Genomic DNA, 18,320 nt, shown 5'->3' with positions numbered 1-18,320 from the left:
TGTTATGATGTTGAGTGCCTTTATACATTAGTTAGATGTAATACCAGGACAGTTTTTATTTTCCTCATTAATTTGAGGCTTTCCCTTTTCTGACCATTATAGCTATATAATTTAATGTTCCTCTTTTTGCCCACATCCTGGGAAAGTTCAGATCTACTTTTGAGCTCAGCTCTAGTATCATTATTGACCTTGTCAAAAGGAAATTTGCTGTCTTCTTGTCCTTGATTTCCTATTTTTAAAAATTAATTTTTATTGCATGTTTGTCCATTGTGAGTATACAAAGAGCCACCTCAAATACTTGTTGAAGAGAGAAGAAATAAATGTTTGAAAAAGAAAAGATTTGTTGTTGTATTTAGAGGGATAGAATAAATCCAGAAGACCCTCAAAAATTGTTTGAGTTATTTAAATACTTTGAGCTTAATTTACATATCAGTGTAAAAATTCTTTAAATTTTAATTTGAGGTCTAGTCTGAAAACAAGATTTATCAAAGATTGGAAACTGTTAATTTTAGTCTTAGAATGTGTGTGTTTATCAATTAAATTTTGTAATATGAAAAACAGCTTCACTTTTTCATATATTGAAAGGGAAGAGTTCAAATATACAGTAGCTTTAATCTTGTCCCATACAAAAGTGTTTGCTTTTTAATTCCTAATTTCATGACAGATTGGTAGTTATGAAATTAAGTAGAAAAACTCTGACACATAAACTGGGCATGACTCAACAGTAACTTTTTGGCAGTTCTTAAGGGTGAGTGGTAATAAAATTCGCTGTGACAGATTCCGGGAAAACCAGTTGGTCCATCTTTACAGATTACTCAAATTTACATGATACTGTTTTCGAGTACAAAATTAGTAAAAAATTCTGTCTTCTGATTTCAAGCCAGTTAAAAGAGAAAATAAAAAACCAGAATAAGATTGAGAGAAGAGTACTACAGCACATCTGGAATAATGCCTTGGTTATCCCATGCTACTGGAGAGTAAAGCGTCTGATTGCCAGACAACAGAAGTTAATTGTGTATCTTTTTCTTCTAATTTTATTTATTGCACCAAAAACAAGTTTATGAAAAATTCAGTATTATCACAGGATCGATAGTTTTACCTGTTCCACGCCTTCTTCCTGACTTTGCAGATTCAGGAGCCATAGTTTAGAATAGTCCCAGCTACCTCCAGTCTTCCCTTGTAAGGGGAATCTTACAGACACTAAAATGTTTTCTCATACAAATAATTGAATACACTTCTACTGATGTCATTTTGCTTCTAATACTAGAAGAGTATATTCTTTTTTTTTTTTTTTATTGTGCTTTAAGTGAAAGTTTACAATTCAAGTCAGTTTCTCATACAAAAACTTATATACACAGTGTTAGGTGACCCTAGTTGCTCTCCAATTAATGTGACAGCACACTCCTCCTCTCCACCCTGTTATTTCCCGTGTCCATTCAACAAGCTCCTGTCCTCTGCCTTCCCATCTCACCACTGGACAGGAGCTGCCTACTTAGTCTCATGTATCTACTTGAGCTAAAAAAGGACACTCCTCACCAGTATCATTTTATGTCCCATAGTCCAATCTAATCTGAAAAGTTGGCTTTGGGAATGGTCTCAGTTCTGGGCTAACAGAGAGCCCGGGGGAATGTCCTTTGGGGTCCCTCCAGTCTCAGTCAGACCATTAAGTCTGGTCTTTCTTCTAGAATTTGTGTTCTGCACCCTACTTTTCTCTGCTCCATCGGGGCTGTCGGTGGTTTTCCCTGTGAGGGCAGTCATTGGTGGTAGCCAGGCACCATCTAGTTACTCCGGTCTCAGGCTGATGGAGTCCCTGGTTTATGTGGCCCTTTCTGTTTCTTAGACTCATATTTTCCTTGGTGTTTGGTGTTCTTCATTCTCCTTTGCTCCAGGTGGGTTGGGACGAATTGATGCATCTTAGGTGGCTGCTTACTAGGTTTTAAGACCACTGACGCCATTCACTGAAGTAGGATGCAGAACGTTTTCTTAATAAACTTTGTTATGCCAGTTGACCTAGATGTTCCCTGGAACCATGGTCCCCAGACCCTCACCCCGGCTACTCTGTCCCTCAAAGTGTTTGGTCGTATTTAGGAAACTTGTTAGCTTTTGGTTTAGTCCAGTTGTGCTGACTTTTCCTATACTGTGTTGTCCTTTCCTTTGCCTAAGAGAATTCTTGTCTACTATCTAGTTAGTGAATACTGTATTATTTATTAAAGAACAAAAACATTAAACATGAAACAAGGTATTGTTTAGTGATAGATAGTGATGTATACTGATTAAACCCGATTAGTGACAGAAAGAGTTATTAATTTCCCTCAAGCATTTATGTATTAAGCTTCTTTAGGATTGAATAACCACCAAACCAAACCCACTGCTGTCGAGTCGATTCCGACTCATAGCGACCCTAGGATTGAATATTGACTATTTTATAGGTTTTTGGGGCTTAATGTATGGCCTCAGAGAGCCCTCTGAGTGTCATTAATCAGAGCTGTTCAAACCTGCTATGCATCACAGAATTACCTGGCGAGATTTTAAAAATACATATTCCTGGGCCTTCCAATCTTAGAGATGGCATCCTGGGTGGTTATTTTGTAGCCAGCAAGTCAAGGTTTGTGCATTTCTGGATTAAATGATTTATTTTAAAATATGTAAAGATAAGAAAGCTAGATACTTGGGAAATAATATTTTTAGAGTCATCTGAGATGACTATATTTTAAAGGTAAGCACATACATTGGGAGAATATTGAGTGAGAAAAGGGATGACAAGCCTGCCTGATACAAAGAGGGAGGGTACATGGGGGTACATGTAAAGGTGGGTCCAAGTAATACTGTGATTTTAGCAATTGTCAGATTAATTTACGATAAGGCTTAGCTTTCTAAGCATGATAATGTTTAAGCAGAGGTTACAAACTCAATGCCTACAGGGCCTGGGCAGGTAATGCAAACGTGAGTGTTGCGGAATGTTGAAAACGGAGAATCCTTGACCCCTCTATTGGGCAGCCATTACTAATCAGTCATGGCTTGTTGCAAAACCAAGTCCAGTATTTCTAGATCTTTCAGTGTTTGAGAGAAACTGGAATCCTGGATTTTTGTGTGAAATCTAAAAAATTTAAAATGTTGGCTTAATTTTTTAAAAACACTAAAAACCAAACCAAACACACCTTCGGGTTAGACCTGGTCCACCTGCCACCAATTTGCCATCTTTGCTTTTAGAACAGTGGTTTTTCAAGTATGGTCCCAGGACCAGTGGCGTCAGCATTACCTGAGACTTTAATTAAAAAACCATTGCCGTCGAGTCTGACTCACAGCGACTCTATACGCTAGAGTAGAACTGCCCCATGGAGTTTCCAAGGAGCGCCTGGTGGATTCAAACTGCCCACCTTTTGGTTAGCAGCCCTATTCTGATACACGCTCAACTTTGAGAACCACTGTTTCAGAGTGTGGATGTTTATATTGCGATTTCTATCTGGAGATAGTGGTAAAGTTCATAGAATTTCCTGTAAATCTATTGATTATGTATTTACATAAAATATATCAGGTTGTATTGTTTTCAGATATATATGCCCTTTTATTTATCTTTGCTAGAATCAGAATATACAATGATTACATTTAGGGTTTTGCTCCTTTCTTTTTCTTGTTGTTAGGGTATTGCAAATCAACTTAATAGCAATTCTGTGCCACATTTTGATTTCACTAGAACATTGTATATGTACTGATTGATTAAAAATAGATAAGCATGTTGCTTGGCTTTCCAAAGGTTAAATTTTAAGTCTCTTTGAAAAAATATTAAATGTGATAAATTTTAAAAATAAGGAATACTTCCTATGTATCAGATTTTTTCAAAATTGTGTTCTGTTTGTTGAAATTAGAAATTCCATTTCTAACTATCTTATTTACATACAAAAAGGAAGGCTAATTTCTGTGGCTTTATATAAACCTGGCCTCCTAACAGCTGACCAGGTTGTCTATATTTTGATGCCCAAGTACGCTAAGATTTTCCTCCATTGCCAGCACGTAGAAATGATTGCTATCCTGATAGCTAGCCTTAAGGTTCTCCTACCATTTGTATAACCCAACCTTAAACACGTTTGTTCAGTTAGAAGTGTCTTGCTAATAAAAGTAATTATGAATGTTATATAGAAAGAATTTTATTACATTTATATGCATATACAAAAAACTTTTTCATTTATTATGAGAAAACTTCATCTCTGTCTTATATAATAAAATATTTAACAATATACTTTAGAGTATTTAAAATGCATTTGATGAACTGAGAAGTTTGGAGTAATATAATTAAAGAATATTGAATTTGAAAATGAATTCATCTTGTGTTTATATATAATATTTATTAATGAAACCACACTTGTATTCACAGGGTAAACCAGACTTGAATACAACATTGCCAATTAGACAAACAGCATCAATTTTCAAACAACCCGTAACCAAAGTCACAAATCACCCTAGTAATAAAGTGAAATCAGACCCACAACGAATGAATGAACAGCCACGTCAGGTAAGGATCTAATTGGTTCTTCAATCTTATTTTTCAGAAAATTCTGGTATTTTTACCAGATATAGTTCAAGTAAATTCTGGTTAAAATGGAATATATTTGGAAATAAAATTATTTTCTACCCTAGGCTATTACATGATTACAGAATAACTATAATAACATAAAATTTAGATAAAATGTTTTAAGAATTTAAAGTTAATTAAAAACTAAACTAATGGAACATTGTGGACTACATTTTTATTGCTTTTATGTGGTAACATACATCAGACTTGGTTCAGCTAATTTTAATTTTTTTCAAGATGACCTTTCCAAGGATAATATCTTGTAGAGGGATGAAGCATGCAGTTTGTGTTGCTTAGCTTAAAATTATTTTCTATTATTTATTTGGAAACTACTTTTTGTTCTGATTTCTTATTTCATGAAATCTGTCCCTACCCTTTTGAAAAACATAATTGAATAACATTTGTCGATATAGTATATTGTCCTGTGACTTCCATTTTTGTACAAATTAAATTTATTTTTCTCTTTCTTTATTGCTTCAAGCTGTATTCCACCAAATCTTTTCTTAGGAAAAAAAAATATCTGCAAGGCCTCCCTGCTGGTTAATAATGTCACATAGCCAGGGGAAGGACACTTGATAAAATGCTTAAACCTTCCAAATAATCTTGCTTATTCACTCCCTAATTGTGTTCATAAAGTTTAGGTACTTAGTGAATTTTTAGTGGTAACTGGGGTGAGGGAGTGGAGGGAGAAACATCTGTGCATTTTTTTTCTCTCCTTTCTCTGCCTCCTCCCACCTAAGGATTAGAAACACTGATTTACCTACGACGATTGTCTTTTGCTCTCAGATTCCCCTTTTAGATATCTCACTCCACCTTTTCATTTGAATTTTGTTTTTCACTAGTCCCTCAAGTGTCTCATCTCCAGACTTCATAAAGGATTGGGCCAAAACTTTCAGACAGTTGCTCTTAGAAGAAACTACATAAAGAAATTCGGTTCCCACATCCTCTGTAGTGTTTTTTCCTCTTCAGGTGAGCCAGGAAAACAGAAGATATTTGGAGCCACATTGGATCAGCATCTTGCTATAGATGTCTCAAGATTTGAAGTTCTAAACTTGCTTTACTGTTGGTCCCCAAGAGATTCAACAGGGGCCATGTAAGTGTATCACATCCAATATAAAAGATGCGTACCTGCATGTGCCTTTAGGTTCTTGACACCACTTAGGTTTTCTTTGGGCCATTCAGCTTTCTGTATGAGGCTTTTACCTTCTGTTTTACTACTGTACGCAGTAGTAGTCACCAAACCCTCGGTCATTGTTGAATATTCATTACAGTAGGAAAGGAATTCTGCCATTCTGAACTTTGCCCACCTTGATAAAGCCTTTCCTTGGTTGTACTCTTTTTCAGATACTGTCTAAAGTCTTGAACATCTTGTCTTTTGGCTTTTTGGCGATTTAAGAATCATTTCCTCACAAAGATTTTTATTAGTTAATATTTATGCTGGAAAGTATGTGATTGGGTAAGGTGGTTTGCTTAAAAAGCCCCAAAGATAAAGAAAGTGGAATGTAATCTCTAATGACACCATTCCATATTGGAAACTTGAGTTGTCTTACTGAGAACGGATAGTATTTAATGAATTTTATCCTCATCTTTTCTTTGCCAAATCATTCTCAATACACTCTATAAATCCAAATGTTTTGGTTAAAGAGTCATTGAGTAGCAAATTTTGGGCATTTTAACAGTAATTTATTTTTTCCACCTAAGTTCAGTTACAGATTTTTAAAAGGCTAGTAATTACATTTACTGGGTGTTTACTTAGCTGTAGATATATTGATAACCTTATATATTTAAGTAACCAGGCTAGTTACCTTATTTTTTAATATGTTAAAGAATAGTCTAATTTTTCCTTCTTTTATTATGGTTTATGAGATTTTTCTCAAATGAAGAGAATATTTCAAAAAACTAAGTCCCATTCCTTTGCATTTGCCCCCCTAAGAACTTCTCCCATTTTAGCGCAGAACTTCTGGAGGTTTAATCTTCCCTTTAGCTTGTATGGACAGGGAGTGTTCAAGTTATTTAGCAGGTTACTTCTGAAAAACCTTGAGCTGCTTTTCATTTTATTCTTATGTCACCTGACAAGTTTTGCTAGATGCTTTTGATTATACTAAGACCTTAGTGTCTTTCCCCCTTCTTTATCTTCAACATAAGAATTGAGGTAATACTTGACTACTTTCTCACCAATTGACTTCAAAATACAGACGTGTGCATTGGGCAAATACAGGAAAATAGTAGAGAGACAATTTTTGTATTGATGTTTTAAAAATCATGATCTGTCACCCCTATTGTTCCATTTTAGATTTGGGTTTTGTAGTGAAGGAAAGATGTTGATCTCAATTCTATTTTGACATACAAAACTGTTAATGATCTATTAGATAGTTGGCAAAAAATATGTAGGCAGAAATGACTTTTCTGATTTTGCTACATTTTGCTTAGATTCATTGAATTAAACTGAAAATATAAGTCGCCAAATAAGATATTCAAGATATCATTCCTTTTAAAGCATTAAATTTTGAGGCCTAGAACTAGGTTTCTGAATCTTAATTTGGGTTATACCTTGAATAAACCCATAAAACCCATTGCCTTGAATAGGTGCGATTAAAAGAGATGCAATCAAAGAAATTAATAATTGTCTCATGTCATGAACATCTTATCCCCAGTCATTATATGGCAGTCTAATTTTGATTTTCTAAAATATAAAATGATGAACTACTAATACATTGATTCCTTGGTAATGCCTTAGCTTTAAAAGTGCAAAATAGCACATGTAGAAGAAAGTGTCTTAAACAGAATTCAGTGGTGATTTCTGCCTATAATCAAAATTACAAGGTAGAGATGGGATTTGTAAAACCTGTTGGTTGTAGGAAAAGGAGCCAGCCATATTTCATACATACTGTTAGCATGTTTAGTGAGTGCTTGTCTTTTCACTAGATTAAAAACCAAACATGGAGTTAGGTGGAGGGAACTCCACCAACTATCAGACTATGAGCCCAAACAGTAAGATCATCAGCATGGTCTTTATCAGCCAAATACATAAAACACTTCCAAGATTGTTTTTAGTCTAATTGAATTGCGATTTTACTGTTAAGGGCACCTTTCCTAGTTTACCCCTTTCAATACATGAAAAACTCACATTTCTGTTTCTTAGTTCTTTGATACTGTCATCTTTGATATGTTTTGGTCTCTTGATTGCTTATTTCTCTCTTTTATCCTCAAAGCGAAGAATCTTCTTTGAGATATTACTTCTTCCTCTTAATTATTAGGTTATAGGGTGCTGGCAGGCTTTAGGTGTTTTTGATAGTCTTTGAATATTAGTTACATTTCTTATAGAATATTTACTTTTTGCTGGGAGTAAATTTTTAAAGCTAGTGAAGAAGGAGGTTTGAATATTCCATTTAATTCTAGATATATTTCCTTTTTGTTTTGCTAATTCTCCTTTCAAAAGATATGGATCTTTCTTTTACTTCCTTCCAGAAGTCAATGTTTTCTTTTAAAATAAATGTTTTAAAATGTATTAGAAGAAATTTTCCAAATGAAAGGTAAAATTTTAAAACGTGACTTTTGAAGACATTGTTGTGTGAAAAGTTTGTAAAATATTTCTGTATTGAGTTATTACAACCTAGAAAATCACTATTCATTCCAGGCATTCTAGCAACATTTACTTCCTTCTAACCCCTGACAATTATTTCTAGCATAGCCTCGTAATGTTTTTATGATTGAGAAAGGGATACGCTTAAGCACAGAGTCCCATAGAAGACTCTTCTCTAGGCAGAAAATTGGCTACCTGGGAAGGGGAAGGAAGGAAGTCCTAATAGCCTTGAGGTTTCTAGTTCGTTTGACTCTATAAAGGACAGGTTGTTACACTTTACTTAAAAGCATTATTCTAATGATGCTGGAAAGATGGCATGCAAAAAATGTCAAATAAATGATTCAGACAAGTGCTATAGGTGTTCAAGAAACGCTAGGTTTTTATGGCTAGGAGGTTTGGGAAAATCTTTAGGAAAGATATGAGACATATGCTAGGCTTTGAAGATTGAATGGAATTTGGAAAAGCAAATGGGAGGGAGAGAACATTCCAATTAGGGAGAGTAATGTTAACAAGTTGTTATTTGGGAATGGGCAAGGAATGAGGAGACAAGTTGGTTGAAGATCAGGGTTTTTAAGGGAAGGAGTGAGAACTCTGCATGTTGTCAAAGGTTTCCTTAAATGTCAGCCTTTTAGAAGTTTTAAAATGTTATCATTTGCCTCATTTATAAGAAAAATTTGGGACAGACAAAAAAAAAAGCTCATAATTTCTTCTTTTTTTTTACAACCACAACTGCATTTTCTTTCAATATTTTTAATGCAGGGGTCCTGGTTGCACAGTGGTTAAACATTAGGGATTCCAGCTTAAAGCTGGAGATTTGAACCCACGAATTACTGGAGGGTGAAGAGACCTGGTGATCTGCTCCCATAAAGATTTCAGCCTAGGAATCCTCATGGGGCAGTTCTACTCTGTCCTACAGGGTCAGCGTGAGTCAGAATCAACTCAATGGCACACAACAACAACAACATTTTAAACGCATCTTTTGAAAATATAGTGCTGATCATAGCATATATATATAAAAAAACACCACCCAGTGCCGTCGAGTCGATTCCGACTCATAGCGACCCTATAGGACAGAGTAGAGCTGCTCCAAAGAGTTTCCAAGGATATACACCCTTTAAAATTTTTCCTCTACCACTATATTATACATATTTTACCCAAGTTTTATGTAATTTTTGTGCTATAATTTCTAACTGGATATGTTCCATCAACTACTTAGCATATGATTTCTAACCATTTCCACATGGTTGAAGATTTAAGTTACTTTCAATTTTTCGCTATTATTGGTAGTATTGCGATGAGTATCTGTACGCATATAAGTTCCTTCCTGTAGTTTGCAATGTTTCCTTGGGCTAGATTCCCAGAAATATAATTTCTATAAACATTTATGATGCCAAATTGATTTCTAAACAGTTGTACTTAAATAAAAGTCTACCAACATATGCACGTGTTTTGTGCATTCCAGTTTCGCCTTACCTCCTGTAGAATTGAGTATTATAATTTTTTTTTATAATTCAATAGATCAAAAAAGATATTTTAAATTTGAATTCAGTTGAATGCTTGTAAAGTATTTGTGTTTGATTTTGCAAATGAGAAATGCTTAGAAGATTTTGAACAAAAGAATGGCTTTTCTATTACCTCTCAGAACTGAACTTGAACTTACCCCTTGTGTGGCCTAAAGCTAATTCTAACATCTGTACTCCAAGGGCAGATCCCTTCCTACCTTCTCAGACACCTCACTCAATGGGTTATGTCAACTACCTGTTATTTTCAACCTTTCTCTCTAAGCTGGCTTCTTCCCAAGAGTATTTAAATATGTTCAAAACTTCCTCATGTTAAGAAATTATTCACTTTACTTCATATCCCCTTTTAGCTTTTGTTCTCTCTCTCTTTCTTCCCTTCTTTATAGTCACACTTTTTGGTGGTGTGTGTATTTACTATGTACATCCTACCAAACTTTCATTTCTCTTTTGCTCCCACTATGCCACTGAAACTGTTCTTATCTCCAGATCGCTGATGATCCTTGTTAAATTGAGTAGATAAATTTCAGTCCTTAAATTACTTGAGTTGTTTTGGCATTAGGAGGCACTATAACCACCACACCTTTTGAAAAGCTCTCTTTTATTCTTTGATACCATACTGTCTTGGCTTTCCTCCTTTCTTTTTTTCTCAATGTCCTTTTCAGTTTCCTCTTTCTCTGTCTTTTAAAGTTGTTGGGTTTCCCTAGGGAGTAACAAACCTTCTGCTTTTATGCAAGTTCTCTATGAGTGATTTCATTAACTCCCATGGCTTCAGTTACCATCTATATGTTAATGATTCCTAAATCTATATCTTTATCCTGAGCTTCAATTGTTTGTATCTACAAAACTGTACTAAATTTCTTTACTTGGAAGTCTCACCAGCACTTCTAATACATCTTACTTAACTCTTTCATCTCCCCATCAAACCTGCCCTGTCTTCTATGTGCTCAGTGAAGGTACCACTGTCCACTTGGTTGCCTAAGCCAGAAGCCTGAGCATCATTTTTCCCTCTTCACATCTCTCACCCCAAACATCTAATCAGCCAACAAGCCCTATTGACTCTACCTCCTAAGTGTTCTCTTGCTCCGTCCCCACACCAGGCACTATTATTTTGTTTCATCTTGCTGCTTTTTGTCTTATTTCTTTCAGTTCATTCTTCATACTGCAGTCAGAAGCTCTCATTGACGTGAAGATGGTGCTATTCTGTTGAACACTCTTTAATGCTTCCTGTTAGTTTTTAGAGTGAAGTCAAAAAAAGTAGTCTCCTACTTAACTTTTAATGTCTTCTAGTCCAATTCCTGGAAGCATTTATTCTCAATTCAGGTCATTCCCCTTTGTAATTACCTCCATATTTCTAAATAATGCCCTTAATGATATTTCTTTACTTGTTAATTCTTGACATTATTTCTTGACTTCTCACAATGGTCGATGAGTACGTAATTCTCTGTGCTCTCATGCTCCCAACATAGCTGTATCACAGTTTTAGTTAAATAAGTTAAATAGAGTTGACATTGTTATGACTGCAGATACCCATGGGTAGGGCAAATAATGCCCAATCACCACCATTTCTTTCACAATTCTTTGCTGTTGTTTTTAATCTTATTAATTGTATGCTTGGTTTTCTTTATAATTTCTACTAATGCTACAACCTTTCTGCCAAATGCCCATCAATAATATCTTCCTTATGCTGAAACTTAGGGGATTTGTTCTTATGTTTTTTCTGGAGTCATCTCTGCTCCCATTCCAGTCTGAATTACTTCTCTGGTCTTGCTGTTCAGTTTTATTTTGTTGTTCTCTGTCGAAGTTTGTCTTCTGGATTCCTGTCTTCTTTCTTATTATTATATTCCCTCAATTTGCAAGCACGTCCTCCAGTAGCTTTCAAATAAAACATAATGGGAGGTACATTTTTTGAGAACTTGCCCATTTGCAATAATGTTATACCACCTGAACACAACCAAGTATGTCTAGGTATGGAATCCTAGATTTTAAATAGCTTTCCCTAGAGTTTTGAAGGCTTTGCTTGATAGTCCTGTAGCTATAATGTTGCCGAGGAAAAGTCCAATGCCATGCTGAATCTCTGTTCTTCTTATTATGGACTTTTCTTTCTTTCCAAAAGTGTTAATATCTTTTTTTATTATCTGTGGTGTTTTAAAATTTACTCATAAGTGCCTTGTAGATTTTTTTTTTTTTTCCATTCACTGCCCGGGAACTCAGTAGGTGATACAGTTACAACTTTTGTCTTTCAGTTAAGGAAAATTTCTTGTGTTAGTTCTTTGATAATTTCTCTTTTTTCTGTACCCCTCCCCCAATTTTCCATGTTTTTTATTTGGTTAATGTTAGGTTTTCCTCTTATCTCTGCATAGGCTCCCTCCCGCCGCCCCCCCCCGCCATCTTTTCCCTTATTTTGGCACTGCCTTTCTTGTTGGCTATTGTAAATGTTTCTTGAATGACTATTCTAGTACTTGTTTTTAGTTTTGGATTTATACCTAGGAGTAGAATTGCTGGGTCATAGAATATGCATGTGTTCAGCCTTATTAGATACTAAACTGCTCTCCAAAGTGTTTATACAAAGTTACACTTCTTCCAGTAGTGTCCAATTGCTTCAAATCCTTGCCAACACTTGACATTTTCAGTCTTTAAATTTTTAACCATTCCATCATGTGTTTAAGTGTAGCTCACTATGGTTTTAACCTGCATTTTCTCAGTAATGAATGGTATTGAGTACCTATTTATACGTTTATTGACTATATGCATATCCTTTTTTAATGAAATGCTGGTTCAGGTCTTTTATGCATTTTTCTAGTAACTTGTCTTTTTCTTGTTGACATGTGGGAGTTCTTAATATAGTCTGAATATGAATCCTTTGTCAAATATATGTATCACAAATTTCTCTCAGTTTGTGGCTTACCTTTTTACTCTCTTAGTGGTTCTTTTGATAAAAAGAAATTCATAATTTTAACAGAGTTGAGTGGTGGGGTAGAAGGTGTATGGGAAGGTGCTAGTAATATTCTATTTCTTGATCTAGGTGGTGGTTACACAAGTGTGCTTACTTTGTGAAACTGAGTAAGCTGTATACTTAACTTTTTTAAAATACTTTTCTGTATGTAATACGTCAGTAAAGATTTACAAAATGTAATGAATGAATGTACTTTAATTTATCAACTTTTTCTTTTTTTTCTATGACCTATTTAAGAAAATTTTGCTTACCCCAAGGTTATCAAAATATTCCCTTGTGTTATCTTCTAAAAGCTTTGTTTTACATTTAGATCAACAGCACATCTGGAATTGACTTTTGTGTGTGATGTGAGGTGGAGTTTTTTTTTTTCATATGAATATCCATTTGGCCCAGCACATTTATTAAATGACCATTCTTTTTCCATTGCTCTGCACTGTCACCTTTGTCATACATGAAGTGTTTGTGTATGTCAGAGTCAGTTCTTGGTCCCTCTGTTCTATTTTTTTCTTCTGTTTGTATACGCGAACCTGTTTCTGAACTCTCTATGCTTTTCCCTTGGTCCGTTTGCCTATTCTTTCCCAATACCTCAATGTCTTAATTACTGCAAAGAAAAAAAAAAATACTGCAGCTTTATAAAATTCGTGATATTTGGTACTATAAGTTTTCCGGGTTTTTTATTCTTGGATCAAGATTGTCTTGCTTATTATATTGTCTGTTTATATTCCAGCATAAAGTTTAGACTCAGCTTATCCATTTTCCTCTAAAACCTGCTTGGATTTAAATGTATAGTGAAATCTGTGAGATCTGTAACTTGTATATTCTTACAATATTTAGTCTTACAATCCACAAATCTTGTATATCCTTCTATTAAAATTTTGTAATTCTTAGTCTGGATATCTTGCACATCTTTAGGATGATTCCTAAATATTTGATATTTTTGATGCTTTTTTTTTTTGTAAGGGGTATCAGTTTTTAAAGTTTTTGTTTTCTAATTGTTTGCTGTTAATTTGTAGAAATAAATCGAGTTTTATATATTTACCGTGTATTCAGTGATCTCCCTAAATTCATTTTTAATCACCTGTGATTCTGCTGGACTTTATACTTGCACAAACATGTTATCTACAAATAAGTATTTTATTTCTTCCTTGCTAATCCTTAAACCTTTGCTTTCCCCCCTCCCTTTTTCTTATGTCATGGCTAGTGCTTTCATACAGTCTTGAATAGAAGAGGTGATAGCAGGTATCCTTGTCTCATTCATGATACCAGGGAATATTTTAACTGTTTCTCCATTAAATATTTTTCTATAGATTTTTTCATGAATTATCAGGTTAAGGAAATTCATTTATTTTCCTAGTTTACTGAGGATATTTTTCATGAATAAGTATTGAATTGTATCATTCTTTTTCTCCATTGAGATGACCAAATGATTTTAGCTATTTATTCTATTAAAATAATTAATTACGGTAAAGAGTTTTTATGTGGTGAATTGCACTGCTTGATTTTTTTTTTTTTTTTAGTGTTAAACAAACCTTGAATTCCTGGAGTAAGCCCAACTTGGTCATGATGTATTATCACTTTTGTTTATCACTGTTTAGATTTGATATTATTTTGTTTGGAGCCATGGTGGCATAAGATTTTTTGCATTATATTTGTGCGATTGACCTGTATTTTTCTTTTCTGGTAATTTTGTTGTCATGTTTTAGTATTAAGGTTTTGTGTCCTTGTAGAATGAGCTGGGAGGTGATCCCTCTTTTTATATTACCTGGATGAGCTTGTGTGAGATCAGTATTTTTCTTTAAATGGTTGGGAAAATTAATTGTGAAGTCTTCTCAGCCTAATATTGTTTTATGGAAATGTTTTTAATTATAGATTGAATTTATTTGCTAGATAAAGGGGCAAATATTCATATTTTCTATTTCTTCTTATGCCAATTTTGATAACTTGTATTTTTCCAGGAATTTGCGTATTTCATAATTTTCCTTTAACAACAGATCACGTTATAATTTGCATAGCCATATGAATCAAGTTTTTCCTTGAGGTACATAATTTTCAAATTTAGTATAAGTTCATAAAATTTTCTTATAATATTTTTAATGCTTTTATTGTCTGTCGTGATACCCTTTTTTTCTGATATTGGTAATGTCTAGATGGAAGGTGGAGGAGGTATTGGGAAGACTTTCTTAACAAGTTTTGAACTCAGTTTGTACATGTACTTTTCGCCATGGAAATTCAAACTCCATTTTATCATCAAATTTATTGATGAGATATTTATCTTTTTTAGAATTTAGTTAATTTAAGGGATTATACTTTATCTTCAAACTTGTTGCCTTGAAGTAATCTTACTTATAAAAATATTGGGATTTTTGCTTTTTTCATATTTGTATTTTCTTGCTGTTTCTTTTTATTTTCACCCTTCTGAGTCCCTTTGTTTTTAGTTTTTTTTTTTTTTGCATGAAATATATGGTTGAGTTTTGTTTTTTCTTCTAATCTGAGGGTCTTTTTTTTTTTTTCTTTTATAAGTGAGTTTGCATTTATTGATATCACAGATATGTTTGGTCTTAAATCTATCATTGTGTTCATATACCGTTTCTTGTTTTCATTTTCTGGTATTTCAGTCTTTGCTCTATTTCTGGGTTTTCCATTTAAATTTCTCCTTCTGGTAATTTAGAGGATTTATAACTTGATTTTAGTTCTAGTGGTTGCTTAGCGTCATACTTTAGTGCATATGTATCCTATTTCTTTATTGATATTAAATTGATATTCTAATTTAATATTCTCTTTCTTGATTTATTAGTATTAAAAAGGGAAATGGTATCTATTAATATCCAGGTTATAAAAAGTGAGGAATTAAGTTACACTATTGAAATTAGTGGAAACCCCTGTGGCGTAGTGGTTAACTGCTACGGCTGCTAACCAAAAGGTCGGCAGTTCAAGTCTGCCAGATGCTCCTTGGAAACTCTGTGGGGCCATTCTGCTCTGACCTGTAGGGTCACTATGAATCGGAATTGACTCAATGGCAATGGGTTTGGTTTTTCTTTGGATTGAAATTAGTTTCAAGAAAGATTTTCTGAAGGGCATCTTTTCTGGTAAGCAACTAACAATAGTTCTCTATTAGAGATCAGTGTTCCTGCAATTGAATGAGTTTTGAAATCATTAATGCATTTATTCAGCATCTTATATTGCTGATTATATTGCAGATGCTGTGTAAACAAAAAAGTCAGACGTGCTCCTCATAAAACTTTCACTCTGCTAAGGAAAACAAACACTGAACAAATAATTCCAAGTATGCTGGAGAAGTGACACATAAGTGAAAGTGACGGAGCATGTCTCAGTCCCTGTATGGGTGTATGTGTTAATAAGAACGTTATTATAATAACTTTTTCTGTGGGTATTTATATGAAGTACTTCTGAGGTACAATGACTGAGCACTCTTATTCCATGGTCATCTTAGGATAAGCTTCCCTTTTCAGACATTTGAGAAGAACTACATGCCCACTTTGTGTAAGTTAGAGAGCATTCATGTCAAGTTTTAGACAAACAAATGTAGCAGATGTTACTGCACTGCCATCTTGATCAACCCTACTTTTACCTTTTGCTGCAATCTTCCATCTTCTTCAGCCACAGCTGGTTTTTTGTGTTTTAACAACAGATCACATTATAGTTTGCATAGCCACATGAATCAAGTTTTTCCTTGATGTACATAATTTTCTTGTCATTATCTAGTCTTTTCTTCCTAGGCCACCCTGAAAAAATAAAGGGGTAGCTTATGTTTGACTTTTGGTGTTTGTAAACCATGGTATTTAAGTTAGATAGTTTTTGCCAACCATAACTAGACAATTCAGATATAATATGGGGCTGATTTAAAATAGAACAGTTATAAGTTGGACAGTGAACTCCTTCTGGACAGGAAACAAGGTTCTTCTGTATAGCCCTAACCCAATGTCTTGCATACTTAGCTTTCCATGAATTGGTGAATATAAAATGCACCTTTGTTTTAGTCTACAAATAAGTGACAAGACCTTTTGTTCTTTGATTAGACCTGGTAAAACCCTTAGGAAAGTGACTGAGATAGTCATTAAATTTATGAAATCCTAATATTAGATAATATTATTCTGAGCAATTCAGTGAAAAACTTATATTTTCAAGGAAATTTCACATATTTTATCAGTGTTTTGGTAACCTTTTTGAGATAGATTAGATATGGCAATTATTAGTATTTCTATTTTACTAGTGAAGATACATGCAAAGAGATTAAATGACTAGCTTAAGATGGCAAATCTACTTAATAGTTGAGTCAGGCCTAAGAATTTAGCTCTCAAACCAGTGCTCTATTACCGCATACCTGTTGCCATCAAGTCGATTCCGACTTGTAGCAATCCTATAGGATGGAGTAGAACTCTTCCATAGGGTTTCCAAGGAACGGCTGGTGGATTTGAACTGCTGCTGGTTAGCAACCAAGCTCTTAACCACTGCACCACTCCGTACTCCATTTACACAAATTCATTACACAAACATGTGAGGGCTAACTATGTTTCTAGCGTCATGCTGTTGACAGAGATGAAGATGTTCAGACTAAAACTCTTAAAATGGTGACATTTTATGGTAACTTTGGTTCTTCTGTTTTCCAAAATATTCGCACTCTTGTCCTCACATACTTTAAGAGGTATGGTATATCATCTATTTTATGTATTCTAAGTATTTTTTCACTAGAAAAAAAGAAAAATTCTTATAGTCTTGATTCTTTGACAATTTCTGTTAGAAGTTGTCATTTGTTGCTTAATAGTGGTAGAATACAGCAATGTGCTGAGGCCCATCATAAAGGGCCAACTTTCATAAGTACCCTGGCTGTAGGTGAAAGCAACAGTAAAGTAGGGAAAAAGGAGACTTGATTCAGGAATTGGATTTGGTACTTAGAAGTTACAGTGACCTTGGGCAGGTCAGTGTTAATACAATGGTAGGGGGGGACCTCAGGTTACAAGGAAAAGAATGAATGGAAGGTGAGGCAATGAGAGAGTTTTTCTGCAAGTGGAGAATGTAAGATTGCGGTGGTTTGAGTCAGAAGCAGTATAGATAAGGACATTTTTAAGGTTGTCAGTGTTTGAGTATATTCATCACTTCTGGAAAAGAAGCCCCAGGAGAGGAGAAGTTGGGTGAATTGATGGAGCAAAATCAGGAGAAGGCAGGAGAAGATGTGATAAGAGCACAGGTGTAGGGATAATCTTAGAAAGGTGGCAGGATACTGACTCCTCTGAGCTAAGAGATGAGAACATGGAAATGTCAGATGGTTCAGAGGAAATCTGAGGTGGAAGGGAGGATATTTAAAGAGGTTCAACCCTTAACCTTGAGCTGCTATCTTGTCTAGTTAGCTGTAGAGTCATTTATTACTTACTTTCTTCTTAGGGGCTACTATTCAGCTTATGGAATTTAACATAAGTGGTAAGAAATAGGAGTTTAGATACATAGGAGTTTTAGATGAACTTTAATTTGCTTAGTTTTCATTATTGAAATGTCAGTGTGTTCCACTGGAGATTATAATTTCAAAAGATGCATTTAAGATGATATATGAAGGCTAAAATAAGTTTTTGTATGGCTCAGTTTGGTGAGATGATTTTTCTCTGGCTTTTAGTTTAGAATTGCTCAGGTCCTACTCCTAGCTATATACTAAGAATTTATGGAAATTAACACCTTCAAAAT

The 18,320-nt window shown here is 34.4% G+C and overlaps 1 protein-coding gene across 1 annotated transcript in view; it reads left to right on the top strand.

The window, feature by feature from the left end:
- Positions 1 to 18,320, top strand: part of MBD2 (methyl-CpG binding domain protein 2) — a 62,241-nt gene that overhangs the window by 27,694 nt on the left and 16,227 nt on the right. Inside the window, exon 3 of the mRNA XM_049900353.1 lies at positions 4,373 to 4,510. Coding sequence (XP_049756310.1) covers positions 4,373 to 4,510 — 138 coding nt within the window. The remainder of the gene's footprint in view (positions 1 to 4,372; positions 4,511 to 18,320) is intronic.

Source organism: Elephas maximus, chromosome 11 (genome assembly GCF_024166365.1).
Source record: "Elephas maximus indicus isolate mEleMax1 chromosome 11, mEleMax1 primary haplotype, whole genome shotgun sequence".
NCBI classification, from domain to species: Eukaryota; Metazoa; Chordata; class Mammalia; order Proboscidea; family Elephantidae; genus Elephas; species Elephas maximus.
This window is presented reverse-complemented; position numbering and strand designations above follow the sequence as displayed.